General features: G+C 38.7%; 1 protein-coding gene across 1 annotated transcript in view; it reads left to right on the plus strand.

Annotated features, from left to right (window-relative positions):
- CEP85L (centrosomal protein 85kDa-like) overlaps window positions 1-20079 on the plus strand; it is a gene marked incomplete at its 3' end in the record, with an annotated part of 74543 nt that overhangs the window by 38158 nt on the left and 16306 nt on the right. The window contains exon 3 of the mRNA XM_010295193.1: window positions 13932-14053. Coding sequence (XP_010293495.1) covers window positions 13932-14053 — 122 coding nt within the window. The remainder of the gene's footprint in view (window positions 1-13931; window positions 14054-20079) is intronic.

The following is a 20079-nucleotide window of genomic DNA, read 5'->3' on the forward strand; positions in this document are numbered from 1 at the left end:
CCAGGGTGACCTTATAGCAGCCTTCCAGTACCTGAAGGGGCCCTACAAGAAAGTTGGAGAGGGACTTTTTACAAGAGTCTGTAGTGATAGGACAAGGGGTAATGCCTTTAAACTGAAAGAGGGTAAATTTAGGTTAGATGTAAGGAAGAAATTCTTCACAATGAAGATGGTGAGGCAGTGAAACAGGTTGCCCAAAGAAGTTGTGGATGCCCCATCCCTGGAAGTGTTCAAGGCCAGGTTGGATGGGGCTTTGAGCAACCTGGTCTAGTGGAAAGTATCCCTGCCTATTGCAGGGAAGTTGGAACTAGATGATTTTTAAGGTCCCTTCCAACCCAAACTGTTCTATGATTCTGTGAATAGTAGCAGTTAATTGCAGTGGTGCAAAGTGTCTTCAAAATAGCAACATGATACAGAATAGGAAGTTCAGTGACCTTGATTACAGTGGAAGGCTTTTTTATTTCTATGAAATGACTGAGAGAACTGTATTTTGGTGTTTACTGGTGTTCTCTATTGGTTAAGCTGAACAATGTTCTTTAGGTGGTGTGCTGTGATCCTTATACCTAAGAAACTGTGTTGAGTGTCTTTGAGATAAACTGTTCTAGGAAGCACAGAGATTAGTTGTGTTATTTGACATGTTATGAGTGATGGATGAACAGCAGGACAAAGGCATATGAAGGAGAGATAAAGCTGGAAGACCATGTTCCAGTTGCCAAGTGGTGGTGCTGGATTATCTCCACTTAAACATTAACTGTAGAATGGAGGAGAAACAATTGGGGTTTAGATTTAGCTGCTATCTATCTTCAGCTCAAGGTTGTCCTAGCAGAAATGCATAAACATTGCCCAAATGATGAATGTGTTAGCAGCATTTAGAAGATGAAGTATTCTGTCATGCAGTGTATTGCACTGACCACCCTCATGTAGTGTGGAGGGGGAGCTTGTAGACCAATGGTCTCAACATCTTGCTTCACTGGGATCTTCATTCAGATCAACATGGATATTGTGTAGATCAGACATTTAAAGGGTTTTCAGGCTAATTTTTAGTGGGTCCTACTTTGAGATGTGCATATGGGAAATGTGAACCAGACATACCTTTCTTTCTCATGGTTGGTGTTACAGGATTATGTCTTTCTTTACTTCACTTACTTCTTCTGCCTGTTGCCTTTGTTTGTTTTTTTTTTTCTTATGGAGTAGCTATAAATAAGACTAGCACGATTCCCATGATGAAGGTCAGCTATCTATCACTTCCTTTCTTTGTTTTATGCAATTCATAGATAAAACACTAAGGTAATTTTTTTTTACTTCATCAGAAATCACTGAGGTTTATTTAAATAGCAGAATCTTTTGCCTCTTCAGAAGTGAAATGCTGTTTCACAATTACATATGTAAGAAAAAAAACCCTTAATTTTAAAAATAAAATTCTGTTTCGCTCCTAGCACCCCAGAAAATTAAGATCCCAAACTCTATCACTTGAGAATTTGAGGTAAAAAACTTAGTATTTTTCTTTATTCTATTATAGAATGTGCCAAAATAAAAACATTGCTCTACTCCTCTGGTTCAGACCATCTCTGAGTAGCAAGAACAGATTTCCCGGTCTTGCAAATACTTTCTGACTATATATTTTGTTACAGGCAGCTGCTTCCTCATGGAAGTTCTTTTGTCACTCACTGGAGTGTGGAAACTTTGTCACATAGAGTCTCATAGGTCCTTTTGGCTGTAGCTGCCTGGCCACCGAGCTGATGTGAAGGAGAGCTTTTCTTCCTCCTTTTATGACTTTCTTCTTACAGAAGAAACTTACTTGCTTTCCTCTTTTTGTGGCCTCTATTGAATTGAATTGGTCCTGTGGTTTTGAAATAACAGTCCTTTGTATCACTTGGTTGTATAAGTATTTGGTATAAAAATAGTATTGACATCTCTCTGAATCAGAAAATGAAAACTAAAGGCAGTTCATTCTGGAATGTGAACGTTACCACCTTCTAGATGAAGCCTCCATCTTCTGTGTTAAAATACAGTTGCCCAATTCATGTTATATTGGATTACTCTAGTACTAGTTTTAAGAGGAGACTAAATGTATAAGAGGAGACTAAATGTATATTTGTAGTTCATTAGTTTTAAAGGAGGACTCTCTAGTTTTTGGTTTTTTTCCTTGCAATAAACTGCAGCATTTATGTTAAGTTTGAAACTCTTCAGACTGCAATAACTTGTGTAGATTATGAAGTATACAGATTATGGATATACCATTTTACTGGAGTAGTTTAATATATTAGCTACCATTGTGAACAGAGTATGAGCATGCTTGGTGAGGGGAAGGGAAAGAAAAAAGGGGACATTTCAGTATAAAAAAGGTCTTCAGATATACTTACAGCTGAAAAACACACCTGCTTGAATATTCAGTATGAATATATTTTGATTTTTTTTTTCCACCCCTGGGTGAAGGGGTGTACATACAGCTTTGAACTAGTTGTTACTGAACCAGCTTTCAGTTTTTTCCAAATATTATTATTGATGGGATATTATTGGGGTTTGCTGCAGATGTCCCAGTTCTAGCAGAGTGGCTCATCACTACACTGGGAATCATTTTTTTCCTCTCATTCTCTCAGTATTGGACACAAAAGGGAATCTCCAGATGGAGGATCAGGAGACCTCCCTGTGTTTATGACATTTTCCAGCGTGATGAAAAATAGATTCAGATCCTCTCAAGCAGAAGATGCAACTTCATCTCCATTTTGCCTCCAAGGATGTTCTGGATGGATAAGACCTTGATTTTCTTTTTAATTCAATCAAAACCTTCATTTTAGGCAGGGATGGTCTCATTTGTATGTGTTAAAACCAGTGTTTTGCTTACAAAATGGTTTCCACACTAGAGAATCTGCTGTGTTCTGGTGCTCTTTGGAGAGTGTTGGACAAATTGTCCTTGCTCTTGCCTCAGTTTCCTTTCTGCAGAATGAGAATTATAAGGCTAGTTTCTTTTTAAGATACTTTGAGACCTGCAAGTGACAAGTACTAATTGCTGGTGATGGAAGTGATACTTATTTTTTTTGTGTGAACTTTTTCTACTCTTTCTGCTCATACTTTTAAGAAGGTGCTAGGGCTCCCCCCAGTTTATCTCCTGAGGAAAGAAAACACCTTCACACACTGACACGGATGTTCAAATGCACCCTTACATCATACTGCTACTTTTGTTACAGACAAGTGCGTTTCAAGTACCCCTCATAAACTCAAGTGGGAAAGGTTCATAAACTGGATTGAAGCCAAACAGTTTAAATATCTGTCACTTATTCCACACACAAGTTGTGTGACTACCTTCCATACTTGTGTGGTTCCCACTTTCACAGACAGTGTTAAAACTGGCTGCATTTCTTCTATTTGTTAATGACACAGAATCTTCAGGCCAGGATTTTCAAAGGTCTGACTTTTGAGATTCCAGGAGCTGATTTGTCAGAGATGCAAAGCCTCTGTAATTCCCTCTGAAATTTCGAAAGTCATGCAGGTACATGGTGTCTCCATGTGTGTTTAGAAAAATATATAATTTTTTTTTCCAAAATTCTGGGGCAAGTGACTGAATAATTGCTGTTTACGTGATGATATGTGATGTATGTGATGTTGTTCAGGGATGGTAGTAGAATCCCTGCCCAAAGCAATGGGTGTCACAGTAGGTCTATGTGCTGTCCTGCTTGGTTTGCTGGATGAAACAGAGCTAGTTCCTCCAAGGGAGAATTCTTGCACTGGGGGCAGAAAAGATGAGTATGCCTCCAATTTTTCCATCTGCTGAAGTTTTTCAAGGTAGTCACCAACGGATGTAAATGAGTACAGGAGCTCTGACATCCGTAGACCTTATGAACTCTGCATGAGGCTGTTTTTGTAGAGAACTTGTTTTTTTCCAATCTGCAGTAAGGTGGATTTGCCAAATCCCCCACTTGCTGCTGTTTATAGAATATCCTTGTCTTTTTTCCTTGTCTTTTTTTAGTCTGTGTTCATGGTAATGAGAGCTGGAGAAGAACAAAGGTGGGGAGTTGTTGCGGGAGTTCTTTATTTCTGCTTACTATTTTGGTTTATCAGCCTAAAAGGGAGTGGAAAACAGTATATTACCTAATAATTCCTTCCTCATGTCATTTCAGTTGTAAGATGTACAGAAGTTGCATCTGCAAAGCTTGAAATGCAGAGGTTCAAGTAGTTTGGCTAGACTCTATTCTCTCTGCAAGTGCCCACAGAGGACAGTTCTGGGTTGCCATAAAAGTGTGCTTTTGTGAATTTGTGTGCATACCTAGGTTTGTTGTAATAAAATTTTTTTGAATATTTCTGCTTTATTTTTGTGGGAGTTTTTTCCTTCTTTTTAACTTCAGTTAAATCTAGTGAATATTACACTCATGAGTCATGTTTCTTTTAAAGTCATGAAAAGCTTAAACAAATGGAACACAGAAGAAGAGAGGCTCAGTTTTCTGGTTCAGGGGCCAACAACCTTCTCAGAATCTAGAGATCTTCCATTTGGAAAATTGGGACCCTCGATAAAGAATTTGCAGAGCATCAGTTTTCCCCAAATGTATACTCCCGCTTCATGTTAAATTTAGAGTGACTTACCTCTCTTTTAATATGTTTGCATGTTTTGTTAAGAGAATCTGATGTTTTTTTGCTTATTAGGGTCTTCTAAATTTTCTTTTCCAATTACTGCATAGCAAGTAAGTATTCTTCTCCCCCCACCCCAATATTGACTCAAGTTGCACTTCCTTTCCATTATCCTCTTGTTATACAAGGCCTCCTGTCCATTTCTCTGCAGGACTGATGGCCAGCTCTGCTCATCCTTGCAGAGTTTGTGCAGGCTGGCAAAAAATAGACACCTTTTTGCTTGCTTTCTAGGTCACTTTTTGCATCCACTCTTTTTTTTGTCTGTGAGCAGAAGTAATAAGTAATGAATGAGCAATCAACACTGGCCCTTAGTAAACTGGTATTTGTAGATATCATCAATGTACAATCAGTACTTGGTTGAGGATGCCTGAGTGCAAATGACTGAGGTATTTTAGTTTTAGGGGTGCTTCCATTTGTGATTGATTTGTGACTTACCTTGTCTTCCCAGCTATTCTTTTTCGCTAATCTATGTCTGTCTTACTTGTACAGTTCATAAAATTTTGTAGTGAATAACACATGTCCTACATTTGTGCAGCACTTAAAACAATGGTCTTTTAGTGGGCTTTGAATAACTGTAGACGCGTTTTTGGTCATGCTGCTTTCGAGGCCAGGATAGGAAACAAAAAAAATCAATTTAACAGTAAAGCTGTCACTAAAAGCTTCAAGGGGAAAAAAACCAAACACACCCAGTTAGGTGTTCTCCTTGTGGAAGTTCCCTTTCATCCCCAGAATTTTTTTTTTTTTTTTTTAAGTAAAGATCATTTGAATTTAGTGTAATGGGAAGATAAAATGAACACTTAATAAAACAAGTGCTTCTATACTTAGGAAAGACCCAGTTGTTATCAGTGGAAAATTCCAGGCACTGTTGCTTTTAACGTCCTGTTAAGTGGCACCTAAAAGTGTTTTGTGTTCATAACATTTGCCAGAATATAAATGGAAAGGATTTCTGACAAAAATAATATTGGTGTTGCATGGAGTATAGAGGAATGTTATAACAACACATAAAAGGAAGAGAAGTGTAATTGTTCCTGGGAAGATAAGCAGAAGAGGGTATATAATCAAGCCTGCAGCTCTGGGAATGCCAGTTTCACCCTTTTAAGAGCGTAGTAGTTTAAGGTGGCAGAGATGAAAGTCACAGAAGACTGCAGCGGGGCTGCAGTCTCTTGTAATGAGACTGTTCTTGCTTCACACACTAACAACATGCATCTGTAGGGATCTTGCAAAGTCTTTTCAGAGACTTCTTAGTTTGTTGTTTCAGACTTTTGCACAATACCGCCAAAGCTGCTAGAGGGAATGAAATCTTGCCAGTTAAGTGGTGGCCAGCATTCTGTATCACTTCCCTTACTAATCCCCTGTTATATTCCTGTTTTTTTCAGTAACCCCTGCTGGATACATATTCTCAGCAAGAACAGATCTTTCACACATACGGTCTCTGACTGTAGGCTAGGACTGTGCTGCTGGTCCTGTGTGAGCTCTCCTAATTCAGATAACCAGCACAGACTATTTTGAAAGACAAGAATAGTGTAGGAGACTTCTGTTTTTATTCTCTTATGCCACCTTCATGTGGAAGTTCCTTTTCTTGAACTGGTTGTATATGTAAACACCAGGTCTTGGCTGGTAACTTGACAGTGTCACAGCAACTGCATAGTAGTATTTTTTTCAGAAGCTTAGAAAATATTCAGTCCACCAAAATACTTTTGAAGGGTTTGGCACCGTCTGGAGTTGAGATAATTCAGCTTGTGGTTATGTGTTCATAGTAATCCAGCACAAAGCTGTGCCACTGCAAAACGTGTCATCTCGTATGCTGCTTTGCCACTTAACAGTGTGTGCCAGCGCTAGATTTCACATGGCCTTGTACTATGAATCTGATAGGAGCCTGACCTAGATATAATAACCTTCATGTGTATGGGATAGAGGGAGAGTGTAGGGCTAGGGCTGTCAGAAAGGAGCTGAAAGGTATGAATGTTTGAAGTGGTGAGAAGGGGCAGGAGAACAGGCCTCCCTCCCTCCCTTTGATAGCAGTGTAAATTTATGCCACATTTAAGTGACTATGCAGTTGCTATCAAACTCCTGTAACTATGGCATCAGTAGCAAAACTCTTCCCCGCCCCCCTCGTGGTGAGTAGTATACCTGACCTTACAATTTGTTTTCTCCCATCTCTTTTAGTATCCCAGCAACCATGTACTTGCTATGCTTTGCTCTTAATTCATTCGTAAGCTATTGTGGTAAGGGATCATGTCTTCCTCTCTTGTGCTTATCAAACCTGACCTTGATAAAGTTCAGAAGCCTCAACTGCAGTGTAAACAATGCTGGGGAACAAGTAAATGTACAAGTAACAGTAACTTGTAGGGCAGTCAAATTCCTCCCTGGCTTATGTGGGTCAAGTCCGTGAGGTCTCTAGTAAAGCGTGTAATGCCTTGTGTGCAATGGGGATTTCATTTGTGAAGGAGGCTTTGACAAATGTTCTTGAAAAAGGTTTAATGGCTAGAGGGAGTGCTGCTTTTAGGAGGCATTTTAATGCTGCTACTGTTGGTTCTTTTCTTTTTTGAAAGATTTCCACTTTCTAAAAGATACGATGATGGTGGAGTTGTCTCCAGCATTAGCATTTTAATTTTTTATTGGAAAAGCTATAAAAAGTCATACAACAGATGCAATAATGCATCTAACCAAAGAGACATGCTGGCCCCCTTGCAGAAGAGAACAGCTCATTATGGCAATTTTAAACACTGGCTGCAAGGAGGAGAAGGAGGGGATTAGTGCACTAGCGGAGGACTTCATGTGCTTGCTTTGTAATGCCCGGTATGATACTGCAATGCCAAACTGGATGGATCTGATTCTGTAACAGCAAAAAATCCACAAGAAAACGGTGGTGAGGTGGGAATTGTCCTTTTTTTGTTGTATTGTTTAGCTGATTTTGAGACCCCAAATTACCAACACTAATTTGGGCTGCTGCAAACTGGGATAAAAGTGCATGTCACACTGGCTGCTTATTCTGTAGAAATCCTTTGTGTAGCATCCATGTAGTTCAACTGTGGCTATATATTTTTAAGGTGAGCTATTTCTTAAATGAGTTTTGACCTTGTGTTTCAGTCTATGAGCTTGGAACCTAACTATGATTCTCCTCTTGGCATAATGTAGTCAGTTCTGTCCTTAATCACGTGTACTTGGTCCCAGCATAATTTAACCCTAACACTGAGAAGAAGTCCTAATGTGTCATCAGGTAAGAGCTGGCTTGCCCCTTACTTCCTAAACTTTATTCAGTGTAGATCCTAGAATGTTAAATCTGAATCTTCTTTTTTTGTGAGAATGCTTTTGGTACTTTTCTCCTTTTTAGTTTGTTTTTTTGGTTTGATTTGGTTTTCTTCCTCCTGATACTCTTACCCCAGACTGTCATATCTTGGTTTTCATTCCATCAACCTTGGTTTGTATGGACTCTCAGCCTAGGAAACAAAGTATTTGCTGGCTGATTTCAGGCCTTTGTGGGATTTAGCTCTTTACTCATAAATCATGCTTTCTAGGCTTTTTAATCATTAGAGTTGCTCTTCTTTGAACATACATTACTATTTCAGTGACTTTCTGGTCGTATGATGCCCAGAACTGAACATGTTCTTCCAGATGGGAAGAGCTGTTTAAAGTCACTGTCTTATTTCTTCCCTCATCCCCTTTCTCTGTGACCTGACATATCATATATCCAGACTTCTATTAAGCTGATTTTCAGGCAGGTTAAATTGTGAACTGCTGTCAAGTTAATTCTCCCTGTTATTTGTGGTCCCTCTTACATTAATTTGCACGTTGCATGTCTGTATAAAGTATGTGTTTGAGATTTTTTTCTAAGCCTTATTGATCTTTTTTTCCTTTCCCTATGCTGGATTTCACCACTTACTGTTGGCAATGCTAACTTCTATACAATAGTATTTCTCAGTACTTCACAATTTGATGATGTTTCAATTTTGACTTCAATTACATGCTCCTCCTCATTAAAAATTCCCCAAAGAATGCCACGTGTACCAGGGCTAGAATAAGGGTGCAAGGGCATGATTAGATGTTCTTTCCCCCATGACTGCTGGAGATTTGTGAAAGAATGGCAAAATGTGTTACAGCCTAGGTATTGCTGCCAAGAATTACTGCGATTGTATACTGCTGAGCAGAAACATGGACTTCCCTAAATGGCAAAGATGGAGCAGAGTGGAGTGGTAGGTAAGTAGGGGTGAAATACAGACACAAGTCAGGATTTCCTGAATCAGTCCACAGCCTTGTTTTTACCCATCTGGGAATCTGTTGTAATGGTTCTTTGTGTTCTTTCTAGTGCTTTCCAGCAAGGCACAGTCTCTTTCTATAGAAATGATTCCTTGCCTTGCTTTTAAAGTGATTTAAAATTAGGGCCTGATTCCATGATTGCAGCTTCCTCTCACTTTTCCTGCATGAGAGCCACCAGCCCCGTCGTGTTTTACTGGCAAGAAGATGGATGATCCTCTGGGATTGTCTGAATTAATTGAGATGTTGTGAGCTGAAACACTCAGCCTGATGTTAGGAAGAAATCTGGGTGGGGAGGAAGGGACGGTAAATCCTTCTTTCCTTACTCAGGGCAGGGAGCAGTTGCAGAGCTCGTTGTGACTGCTGCTCTGTCTTTACAGAGCTAATCCTTTTCCCCATCACAGGGGAGCAAAGAGCAAGAGTCATGTCTGTGATAATAGTGCATTTGGGCTTACTGCTGCCACATCCACCTCTTCTTTTTCCTTCATTGCCCAGTGAGGTGGTAGGGCAAGTGCCGTGTCCTTGAGGCACAGCCAGTGGGGACACTCACATTTGTTTCTTCCATTGTCAGTCAAAGAAGAGGAACTGTTTGCGCTCCTACTGACATTGGTTGCCCCAATTCTTTCCTTTGGATTAGCTGTGGATGCAAGGAATTCTCTTTCTCCTGAATAATGAACGCCTGTAAAATGAAGCAAGAGAAGAATGATACATACTGAGGGGGGTTTATGAAAGCGTAGGGCAGTGCAAGCAGTTGGCCAAAAGGGATCATTCACTTAGCATAACTTTTGGCACTCTGCTAGCTGCTAGTAATGGGCTGTGAAAACTTTACAGTTGTATTATAGACAGTGCTAAATTATTTAAACTGCAACTTTCAGAAAAAAACCCAACCCTTTAAAATCCATTGCTTTTTTGAGATTAGCTATCATTTTGACATTTTTGGATTCCACCTTTGTGATACAGCATGTTACGTGGAATACTGTGCTATTCTGTGTGCTGAGACAGTGAACTGCTTCAGGCAGAAACTACGAACATGTTCGGAGACGATAATTATAATTATCACAATTAAAAACCCAGCCGTTATTAGCCTAAGTTATCCAATGTTTTTACCCTCTAGTCCAGAGAAAAATCATTTTCCCACTGTTAAGAAACATGATGGAATCAGTCAGCAATGTGTGTTCCAGCAATAAATATTTGCATATAGGCTAGTACAACAAATATTTTATATTTCTTTTTTTTTTTTTTTGCCCAGCAGCTAGCTGTGCCTCAGCAGTGACTTGAAGGCTTGCCAGGTCGTGAAAGTCAAGGCCAAGCCCTTGTCAAAAAACAAGCTAGTGAGGACCTTTGGACGCCACTGTGCAAAGGATACTGTTTTAACTGAACAGATGTTCTCAGTCCAAGGCTGAACTCTTGGAAGAGGTGCCAGGCGACAAAAATAGTTGTATTTTATAGGGCAGATGGAAAAGAATGCTGTGTGTTTCAAGCTGGTATTTTATTTCATAGTTGTGGAGGATTCAAGTTGAGGACTTGGAGTTGTGGATGGCTTTCTGTGTATGAGTCCTAAAAGTGTATCTTGCTCTCACTATTTGGTTTGATGTCCTTAGGAGACAAAATACTCAAATGCAAGTGGACCACCTGTGTGTTACCACACCATTCAAAGCAGCTAGAAGGCTGTTTGGAGTAGTCAACACCATGTGCTCATATATGAGTGAAGTGTCTTGTTATTCTGGGAAGTGCTGAGAATTATTTTTAGCGTATTCTTTTTTTTTTTTTTTTAAATTGGCTGAAACATGATATCAGAAACAAATATTTTTTGTTGTTTTGATCTGTTCAGAGTGACAAATTGAAGCACACAGTTATAATACAAAATAATACTTTATTTGTTGATACATATGTATATACATCACGTATATACTTCAAAAGATTATATATATTAGATATATTAGATATATTAGATAATCACTGTGATTCTGTGATATATTCCAAAGCTGAAAGCATCTCGGTCAGTCAGCTAAGAAGGCCTTATATCTTAGATTAAAAAACCCCAAACCACAACACTATCGTTAGCATGTAGTTGACAAAAATACTACTCTGCAGAACTCATTGCCTTGCTTTTCAGCAGCCTTAATATTTAATTGACTTCTTGTATAGTCACTTACTGTACTAAAGTTGAAGCATTTCTTTCTAATTTTAGTGCAAACTATGAAGTCTGCAAAGGTGCTAGATCGAAGTAATGATCTTGCTTTGAAGAATTTTGCTAGTGAAACCACTGGTGGCTTCCAAAATGTTTTCAATTAAGATGGGTTTCAATAGTAATCTTTTAATATCTTCCTTTTTATAGTTCAGTCTTAAAGACAAACTTCACCTTGCTCAGTAGATGGATTGATTTGGCTTTATAAAGCCATATATTTTGTGTTTACCATGTCAAACACTTGTGGGTTGTTTCTTTTGGGTAGAGGTGGAATTTCTGGCTCTGAAAAGTAAGGGTCTAATCCTAACTGCATTAAGGACTGTTTCTTTCTCTTTTTTTTTGACTGTAGCGTGATGGTGTTGAGCTGGATATAGAAAAGCATTCTTCAACAATATAATGGGAGAAGCAAAGGAAAAAAATTTCATGACTTAAAGTACAGTGACAAAGACATGTGCGACTAAGACCTTTACTGATAGAGTTTTGTGCTGGTGCCTGTTAATTCAGCCAGATAACTGTAGTACGGAACAATATGTGACAATCCTGAGGTATTCTGTAAGGACCAAAGACAATTTTGAAGTTATCTAGTCTGGATTGAGTGACCCAGGCAAAATTAATTTTAGATTCATTGATCCTTAAAGACTCTGCACTTGTGTTACTTACAGGAAGAACCATGACTTGGTGTCTTTTGTAAGTTCTATCAGACCTCTGCCAAACAAACACACACACAAAAAAAGCCACGGTGATATCACCGATGTAGGATTTTTTTAATGCTAATATTGATCATTTTATATGAAAAATGAAGGAAGACAACTGTTAAATCTATTGCAAATGTTAACAAGTGGGTGGTAGATCTTAATCCAGGTAGCACTTAGCTTTGCCGTTCCTTGCCTCACAGTAGGGTGCAGTGCCATCTATAACATAACTTCCTTGAACAGGCATAGGTTTAATGGATTGACTTACTAGAAATTGCAGATGTGACAAATTGAATTCCCACAAAATTTTCAAACCCAGAATATGCTTCAGTAAGCAGTAGTATGAGGCACTTTTCTTAGGCACAGCAATCGAGAGAATTTCAAATGTTTTCTGTGTTTTTTATTGCTTGTGGGATATAATCATGAATGAGCATGGGATAAGAAATATTAACCGTAGTCATAAATCAGTGAACCATTTTAAGAGAAAATCTGATTTTAATATTATTTCACATTTTACTTTTCCTCAAAAAGCACTGTTTATCCAGTCAATATGGTCTTTTCAATAAAGATGCAATACTTGATACTGTCCGGCAAGGAACACAGTCAACATTTTCAGTGTGTCTTTGGCCAGAAATTGGCATGAAGTGTTTACTGTCTAGAACTTTTGAATTTTTTTTTTAATGATTCATAACTAATTTTACTATTGAAGCTATCCATTTTATTAAGCAAAGGAAATATTCCTTGAAGCCGATGAATTAGACTTGGGGAGGGGGAGGTGTGTGTGACAGTCTTGAAAGATTTTACAACTAGTAAGTCTTGTCATCTTACATCTGGTTTTAAGTTCTAAATTAAAAGATGAAAAATGTGTTTCTGTCCGTTTTATCAATGGGCAAGCTAGGGATTGAACTGAACTAGACTGAATGGAGAAAAAATACTTTTTCAGCTTACAGAAGAGACCACACCTGTCAGGAGCTGGTCCCTGACTTCACCACATCATGGTATGGGGGTTTAGGCAATGAATTCTCTCTATTGAGTGTTACAATTCACAGTAAAGCTTTGACCAGAAGCTTGGACTGCTTGACAGTTGTTTACCTAATTTTAATTGTTGAAGATATGTCTTGGTCTTAATACAGTTCATTGTAATTTCAAATGACATTTAAAACATTTTAGAGCAATACAAATAAAAATATCCTGAAATCTATTTGAACTAAAAAAAAAAAAAAAAAAAAAACAACCATATTTTCACTTTTTTCCCCTTCTGCTCTCTTCTAAAACCATAAAAAGGCAACATAGTTCAGGATGCCTCCCAGGTAATAAAAAGAGAAATCTTTTTTTCAGTCATTAAAAAACTGGTGGAAGATTAGGTGGTACCTAATGGCAGCCAGTGCTGGGATCCCTCAGTCTGATCACAAAAGTTCTAATTTAAACCTTCCTTTATGTGAATTCCTGATACAAATACTTGTGATACTTTTTAGCTTCTGAATATAAAAATTTTCTTGATTAAACATCCCAGTTAGTTGTTTACTTTTCTCCCAAACCATAATGTTGTTGGTTCATACTCAGTTCAACTGTCATCCGCAGTTTGTTGTGAGACACATAGCCTGGCTTTTGTGAAGATGAATGGAAAGCCTGAAGTCTGTTACTTGTGAAATTTTTATTCTTGGAAGCAGTTAGAATTTAACCAGAATTGTATTCCCATATTCTCTATTTTAAATGCATACACATGTAGGGCAATTTCTCATATGCTAAAGTTACAGGTGGGCGTCAAACAAGTTAAAGGAATGGTAACTGTTACCCGCAGTTACCAGGTCGGAAGCTATCAAGTTATCTTGTTTGTAGTACTACAAGAATTGCAGCAGGATATGAACATTTTGTGGCGTTTGTCTTAATTATGTACTTAAATTCTAAATAAGCTTTTCACCTCAAACTGCTTTCAGAGCTAGGGATTCTTTAGTAGAGAAAAGATAAATTCAGTTTTAAATCACTGACACTGGATTGAAGTTTGTTTCAAGAAACTTGTTGTAAATACAATTGTTTATATATAAACAAATCTGAATTAAACTGAGAAACAACTGTTAGGTTTCTGAAACAACAAACTGCTTTGTAAATGCCATACTATCTAGGATATTATTTACCTTTACTGTTTTGGAGGCTAATTCTACAATTATTCTATGCAGGTTCCAACTGGAACATCTCATCAAAGTTACCCAGCTACCAGCTATCAGGACTTCAGCAACTGGGAATCTCTAATGAAAATTAAAGAGGGGCTGCTAAGACAGAAGGAGATAGTGATCGATCGGTGAGTGACCTGCTTCTACTGCATTGATTAGATTAGATGACGCAAAAGCTATGATGTTGAAACTGGCTTTCAGGAGATCTGCTTACTCAGTAAAACTGTTGAATTCCAGTCCAGCACATATTTATGTACAAATACGTGGGAGCTAATCCTTGCTAGGAGAGAAGACTGTCTGCTGGCTAAAAGTCTTTTACAGAGTTGGAAATTTACTTATGAGTTTAATGCCTCTGCAATGGAAGAGGGAGAGAGAGACCAATAGCCAGTTCTGCTGTCGGCTTCCCCATCTTAGCTTCTTAGCAGTCTGGGGGGTTGTACAGGTCTTGGAAGTGACTTGCAAGATGAAATTTGGTAAAATGCATCGCACTTATTTTGCTTTTCCATGACAAGTACAGAAATGCAATATATTTGCAGCCAGTTGATAAAGCTTTGAGAAATTGGCCTTTGCAGTAACATTCAGTGGTAAAATCCCATTCAAATGCTCATAAAAATTATTCAGATAACAAAATAATAAATCCAGGATCTATATGTCAATAAATACATCGCTTCTTATTAAAATTGCTATCAATCTGAAATGGGCCTTGGCAGCAACTCACTGCTGTTAAGTTTCTGGTATATCTGGAGTAATTTCTGGAGTTCTTGATGTTTGGATAAAATGAAGCCTTAATGAGGAAAATGTGCTTTTAATAAAGGGCATGAGCTTAATGAAGCTTACACAGGAGCTGCAGAATTTGGATGGAGGACATTTAAGAAGAGCATTTTATATTTGACGTAATTCTCATTTGGCTTCATCTGTGTTTTAATAATAAACTCTTGGCTCCTGGCTGAAAGAGGAGTGGTTGTTCTGATCTTGAAATAGTTGTGCCCTCTTCTTGATAGTTTGCTCCACAGCATGAGGAGGACTGTGTAAAGCAGGTGTGTGCTGATCACAGGAATGTCAGGCATCCATTATGAATGCTTTTATATTCCATCTAACAATTCCTCTCTTTAAATGGGTGGAGATGGACAACTTGGGCATAATTTACTTTAGGACCAGGAGAATTAAGCTTGTGCAAGATCTGTTCCTTTATTGCAACAGAGCAAGGCATTGCAGTGGTTTAAGGTGTTTTCTGTCCTCTAGCAATCTGGCCAGTACCCCTGCTGGCACTGTAGTGATGGAGGTCGGCACCAGCTTCCCCAATTTTTTGTGGCAGATTAGTGTGTGTTTACCTGCCTGTGCAGCTGAAGATGGTAGGCAGAGTTAACCAACTGCAGCAGCTGAGGCACGGGCACACCATCCCACTCTGCCGGCTCCCCTGCAGAGGTGGTGATCTCCCAAGGGGATAAGCAGTTAAAATGGAAACATCCTTAACTGTTGTTTAGATCTCTTCTGTCAGAACCTTTTGATCAACTGCTTAAAGGCTGTCTAAATTACAGTGTTTTTTTCAGGCTTGCTATATCAGCAGTAATGCTGTATAACCTGCAGCCCACCTCTCAGGTACCAAGCTCAGCAGCAGTTGTAAGCATGTTGCCTATGATGGCAAAGGGCTGTCTTTGGTGCCTCTGCTGAGCATGTAATCCTCCACACTCTCCAGGAAGGCTTGTTATACAATGGCAACTAAAGGCAGTTCATGTTACTCTTCTCACACTGGAAATGTGTTTGTAGTCAAGGGTGAAGTGACAGTTTGTAACCTAGTTGTCTGCTAGTGTTCTTGATACTGTCCATGTTGAGGAAGAAAAGCTATTTTTGATAATTCAGTGGCAGTGTGCTGGTTCTTCTTCTGTACGAGGCATACTTTCATGTGACTTAATGATATTGAACACATTTCTTTCTGGATTTCTGACCAGAAGCTGGTTGAGATGATTCCTTTTCATTCAGCTGAAAAGGCAAAATACACTCTGGAATCTATTGAAGCAAAAGAAAGACGACTTAGTGATGTTACAGTCATTTCCTTTAAGTAGACACTTGGTGTTACAGTTAAGCATGTTGTAAATTAGAATGATTCTAATAATATGTCACAGAAAAGGCTCTTTTTTTTTTAATATTGAGCTTCCATTTGGGCAAAATATTTGCCCTAAAAGTTAGTATTTTAAAATGAAGTAAAACTATTTAAAATAGATGGTTTGTATTATTTAAAATTAGTACAAAGTGATGTTGCATATTTAGAAATATTTAACAAGAGGTTGTGTTTTTGGTTTTGTTTTTTTTTTTAGAAGACATAGTGTCTTCTATGACAAATAGAAATATTTTTGTTTTCACTCATGGAGAAAATGGTACATAGCTGCTGTTCAAAATTCTAGAAATAGAACTCCATTATAAAGCACTAGTGTTACATTTCATATTAGATGGGGTATTAATAAGACTTAAGTGTGAATAATAGCTTGCTTCAAGGCATCAAACGTCACTAAGCAAAAATGTGGTAGTATCCATATGTAACATGTGGGGACACAAGGCCTTGAACTGAGAGTCAAGATGATGCTTGGGAGTAAACCAAAGTCTTCTAGCTCCTGGTCTTCCTGAGACTACTTTAAACTTCTTTTCAGAAATTGAATGTACTTGGGAATAGTGACCTAGACTAACTATATAAAGTTTGCTAAAGTGTGGTTAATTAGGATTTAGGATGGTGGTAGTTAAATTACAGAATTAATGCTTTCAGGAATTCTTTTGAGTTTGATAGTAGATGTTTGCTCAGAAGGCCCTATGTACCTGTGGCTCCTATGGAATTTTAAAAGGTGTCATCTTCTTAAGTCATGTCTCATGCTGTATTTACAAACTGGTAACTGGAGGATGCCAGCAAGACTTGTTTAACTCTTGGGAGAGACGGGTTAAGTTCCTGCTGCCTGGAAACCGGAGGAACAGGATAGCAGCCAGCCTGGGTGACAGGTTCAAGGAACAGCTGGATGAAAAGCAGCACATTGGGAACACCCTTCTCTTGCCCTTGTCTCCAGCATCCCTTTCAACCATAGGGTCATTACCCATTTTTTAAGGTTAAACTCTGGGTTGGGAACTGCACTGAGGCCCCGCTAATCCAGGAGGTGGAGATTAACATCATTTTGTACCACACACTTTGTTCCGCATAGCACTGATTAAATGTGTTGATAAGTAGGAAAAGGAGGCTTTGTATGGGGCAATATCCTTACACTGTTCTACCTTTATCTTGTTAAAAATGGGAGGAGGAAAAAGAAACCTGCTGCCTACTTCCCTTCTTTCCACACAATGATAAAAAAGCAACACAAATCCAGCCCTTCTGGATTAGATTATTAAACTTCCTTGTTTTGCATCGGAAGTCGAACAGCTTGGAATAGCTGCAAGCAAATTTCAGATAGCCGTTAAAAATTATTCAAGGAATAATGCTTACAGCGTAAATCATCATACTTGAGTAGTTTGGTGTGTCACTAGAAATTCAAAGATCTGAATAAAATTTTTAAAGACCCAAGCATCCACTTGAATCTGTGAGTAGAACAACTGGCTTTATTCCATACACTGTGTTGAACAGGAGATTTAGTAATAAATTAGTTAAAATTGACTTGATTTGTATAGTCTGTTTGGCATAACAAATACATATTTTTGAGTGTATATGAACAAAGTATCATAAATAGGTTGGTTTAAAAGCGGTTTTGGTTTGCTTTTTAAAACTACTCTAGGAATCTCTGACGATTTAATGAATTTGAGCCTGAAACTGGTTTTTAAATCTGCTCTTAAAAATGGGTTGGAGACCATACTTGTAGGAAGTGAAAATGCGGTGTGAGGGAGGGAGCCTGGTGTGTGTTGTGTGCACAGGATCACAATGGCACTTCTTAAAGGTATGTGTCATGCTTTCTTCACATAAGAGCTGTTGGTACAGGCTGTGAATAAGGACTTAAGGATTTTGTCTGTAAGAGGAAATCTGCTGCTGTAACACTTACTACTGGAATGTCTATCACCTACTGTACCAAAAAATAGGATTATGTCATTGCCTTACTTCTCTGGCAGTTCAGTATGTAACACTACGTTATACTTAGCACCAGAGGGAGCCAACAGTGTGTGTATTGGTTTAGAAAATTACGGCATCACATTTTAATTCTTTGTGTTGCTCGTCTGTTGAGTACATTCAAAACACTGAAATTACAGTGTTTGGTACAATTGCGAGTGTCTCTTGAGACTGGCCAGCCACTGTAGATGTCTCTAGTGTGGTCCTGGCACTCTTTGGCAGGGACTCTTGCGTAGGATATATGTGAATAAATGCCAAATATCTGAACATATGACATAAACTGCTGAGAATAACACTGTGCATGCAGTGTTCCCTTCCAGACAGCTTAAGGGCATTTGGACAGCTTTTTAAGGAAAGGTAGATACAGAAGTATAATTTTAGTGAATAGCTATGATTCCGCAGGGCATAATAACATTTACATTCTTAAAACAGTTGCTAAATCATTAGCTTTCCATCCATAGCTGAATTATGCTTAGATGTTTTCATTAGGACAATAGAATTAGATTTTCTTTGCTGTGTGTTAAATTGTCCTGACTTCAGTAGTTGACATCAAACTGTATGTGCTCTGAGAGTGCTTATGTTACAGCTGGTGTAAAGCTGTAATTCTCTTAATTTGGGATGGTCTGTTAAGATCTGCAGCATTAGCATACCCACTTGAGTGGTAATTTGATGTCATTTTTGAGGAAGCTTTGAAGCTTTATGCCACCCAGGGTCTGAGCGCATGCATGTATAACTTGAAGTCCTGTGTAGGGAGTAGGGCTGTGAGGAGCCTCCTCAGAGTGTCTTGCTGTGTACAATATTCTTTGCTTACAATAATAGCTTGAAAAAGATGCATTTGTCTTTTCCTGGTATCACCAATCACCCAGGTAACTTGTGGTTGAGGCTTTTGTATCTTGGGCTGGTAAACTTTCAGGAAGATTTTGTTACAGAGTAATTATTTTAGCAGTTTTAGAAGTTCACCTTTCAGAGGTGAATACTATGATGAAATGGGTTTTGTTAACATTAGTTTTCACATAATAACCTAAATCTTTGCAATAATGAGCGAATGTAGGGCTAGAAAGGACCTATCTAACCTATCTGCTGGGCCCTAGGGAGGACAAGCTGTAGTGATGTCACTCCTAGTAGATGTCTATGCTATTGCTATCTGCAATAGCAGGTGTTCTACTACCTTTCTTGGTGACTAATCAGCTGAAACATCAGAAAACTTTTCCTCATACAAGTTAGTCTTTCTTCCTAGGTCATGTTTTCTAAACCTTTGGTAGCTCTTGTTATTCATTGAGATCTCCCCAGCTGATTAGTACATCTTCCCTTAAGTGTCCAAAGTGGCCAGTTGAGACCTTCCTCCAGCCGAGCGCTTGTCTGTCTCACAGGCCATGCCTGTGTAGTGTTTTTTGCAGTACAAGTCTGTGTAGTTTTGGTCGACTGCAATCCCAGATCTTTTTCTGTGGAACTGGTGCCAGGCTGTTTTCTATTCTGTAGATTTCAATATTTTTAGGAAGTTCTAGTATTTGGCAGAGCTGATAACAGCAGGGGAGGTGCAAGGGTTGCTCTGTATTCGTTCTGTCAGGAGACTGCAGAAGTCAAAAACCTCCCGCAGTGGGAGAGAGGGTGCAGTCCTCTGAGCAGTCGTGTCTGTATCGCACTCGTGCCTCACACCCCCTTGACTCAGTAGCCCAGAGCATTTGAGAAAGTAGAGTACAGTTGCTGACTGTGCTCTTGCCTGCCTTGCTTCAGCACTAGCTTAGTTCCCATGGGTCAGGCTAGCATTTCAAACTTCTATGCAATTCAGAAGAGTAATTTAAAAAATAAGTCTGTCCAGAACAGAGATCACCTCTTGACTCCCAGAGGCAGTGTTCCCATCTTCTTTTCAAGATAAGTTCTCCTGTGACTCGTGGAAAAGTAATATTCACTTTGAACTGCAGGCTCTTAATTTCACCAAAAATCCAAACTTTATTGCATAGGAAATTTGAGATTATTTTTCTCATGAATTTTGCTGTTGTTGGAGTTCTTCTTGGCATTGTCTTCCAAATTACGGAAAATGTATTCGCATTGTTTTTAGGACTTTGTTTACTACTTGATCTC

This window comes from Phaethon lepturus, unplaced genomic scaffold, assembly GCF_000687285.1.
Source record: "Phaethon lepturus isolate BGI_N335 unplaced genomic scaffold, ASM68728v1 scaffold8279, whole genome shotgun sequence".
NCBI classification, from domain to species: domain Eukaryota; kingdom Metazoa; phylum Chordata; class Aves; order Phaethontiformes; family Phaethontidae; genus Phaethon; species Phaethon lepturus.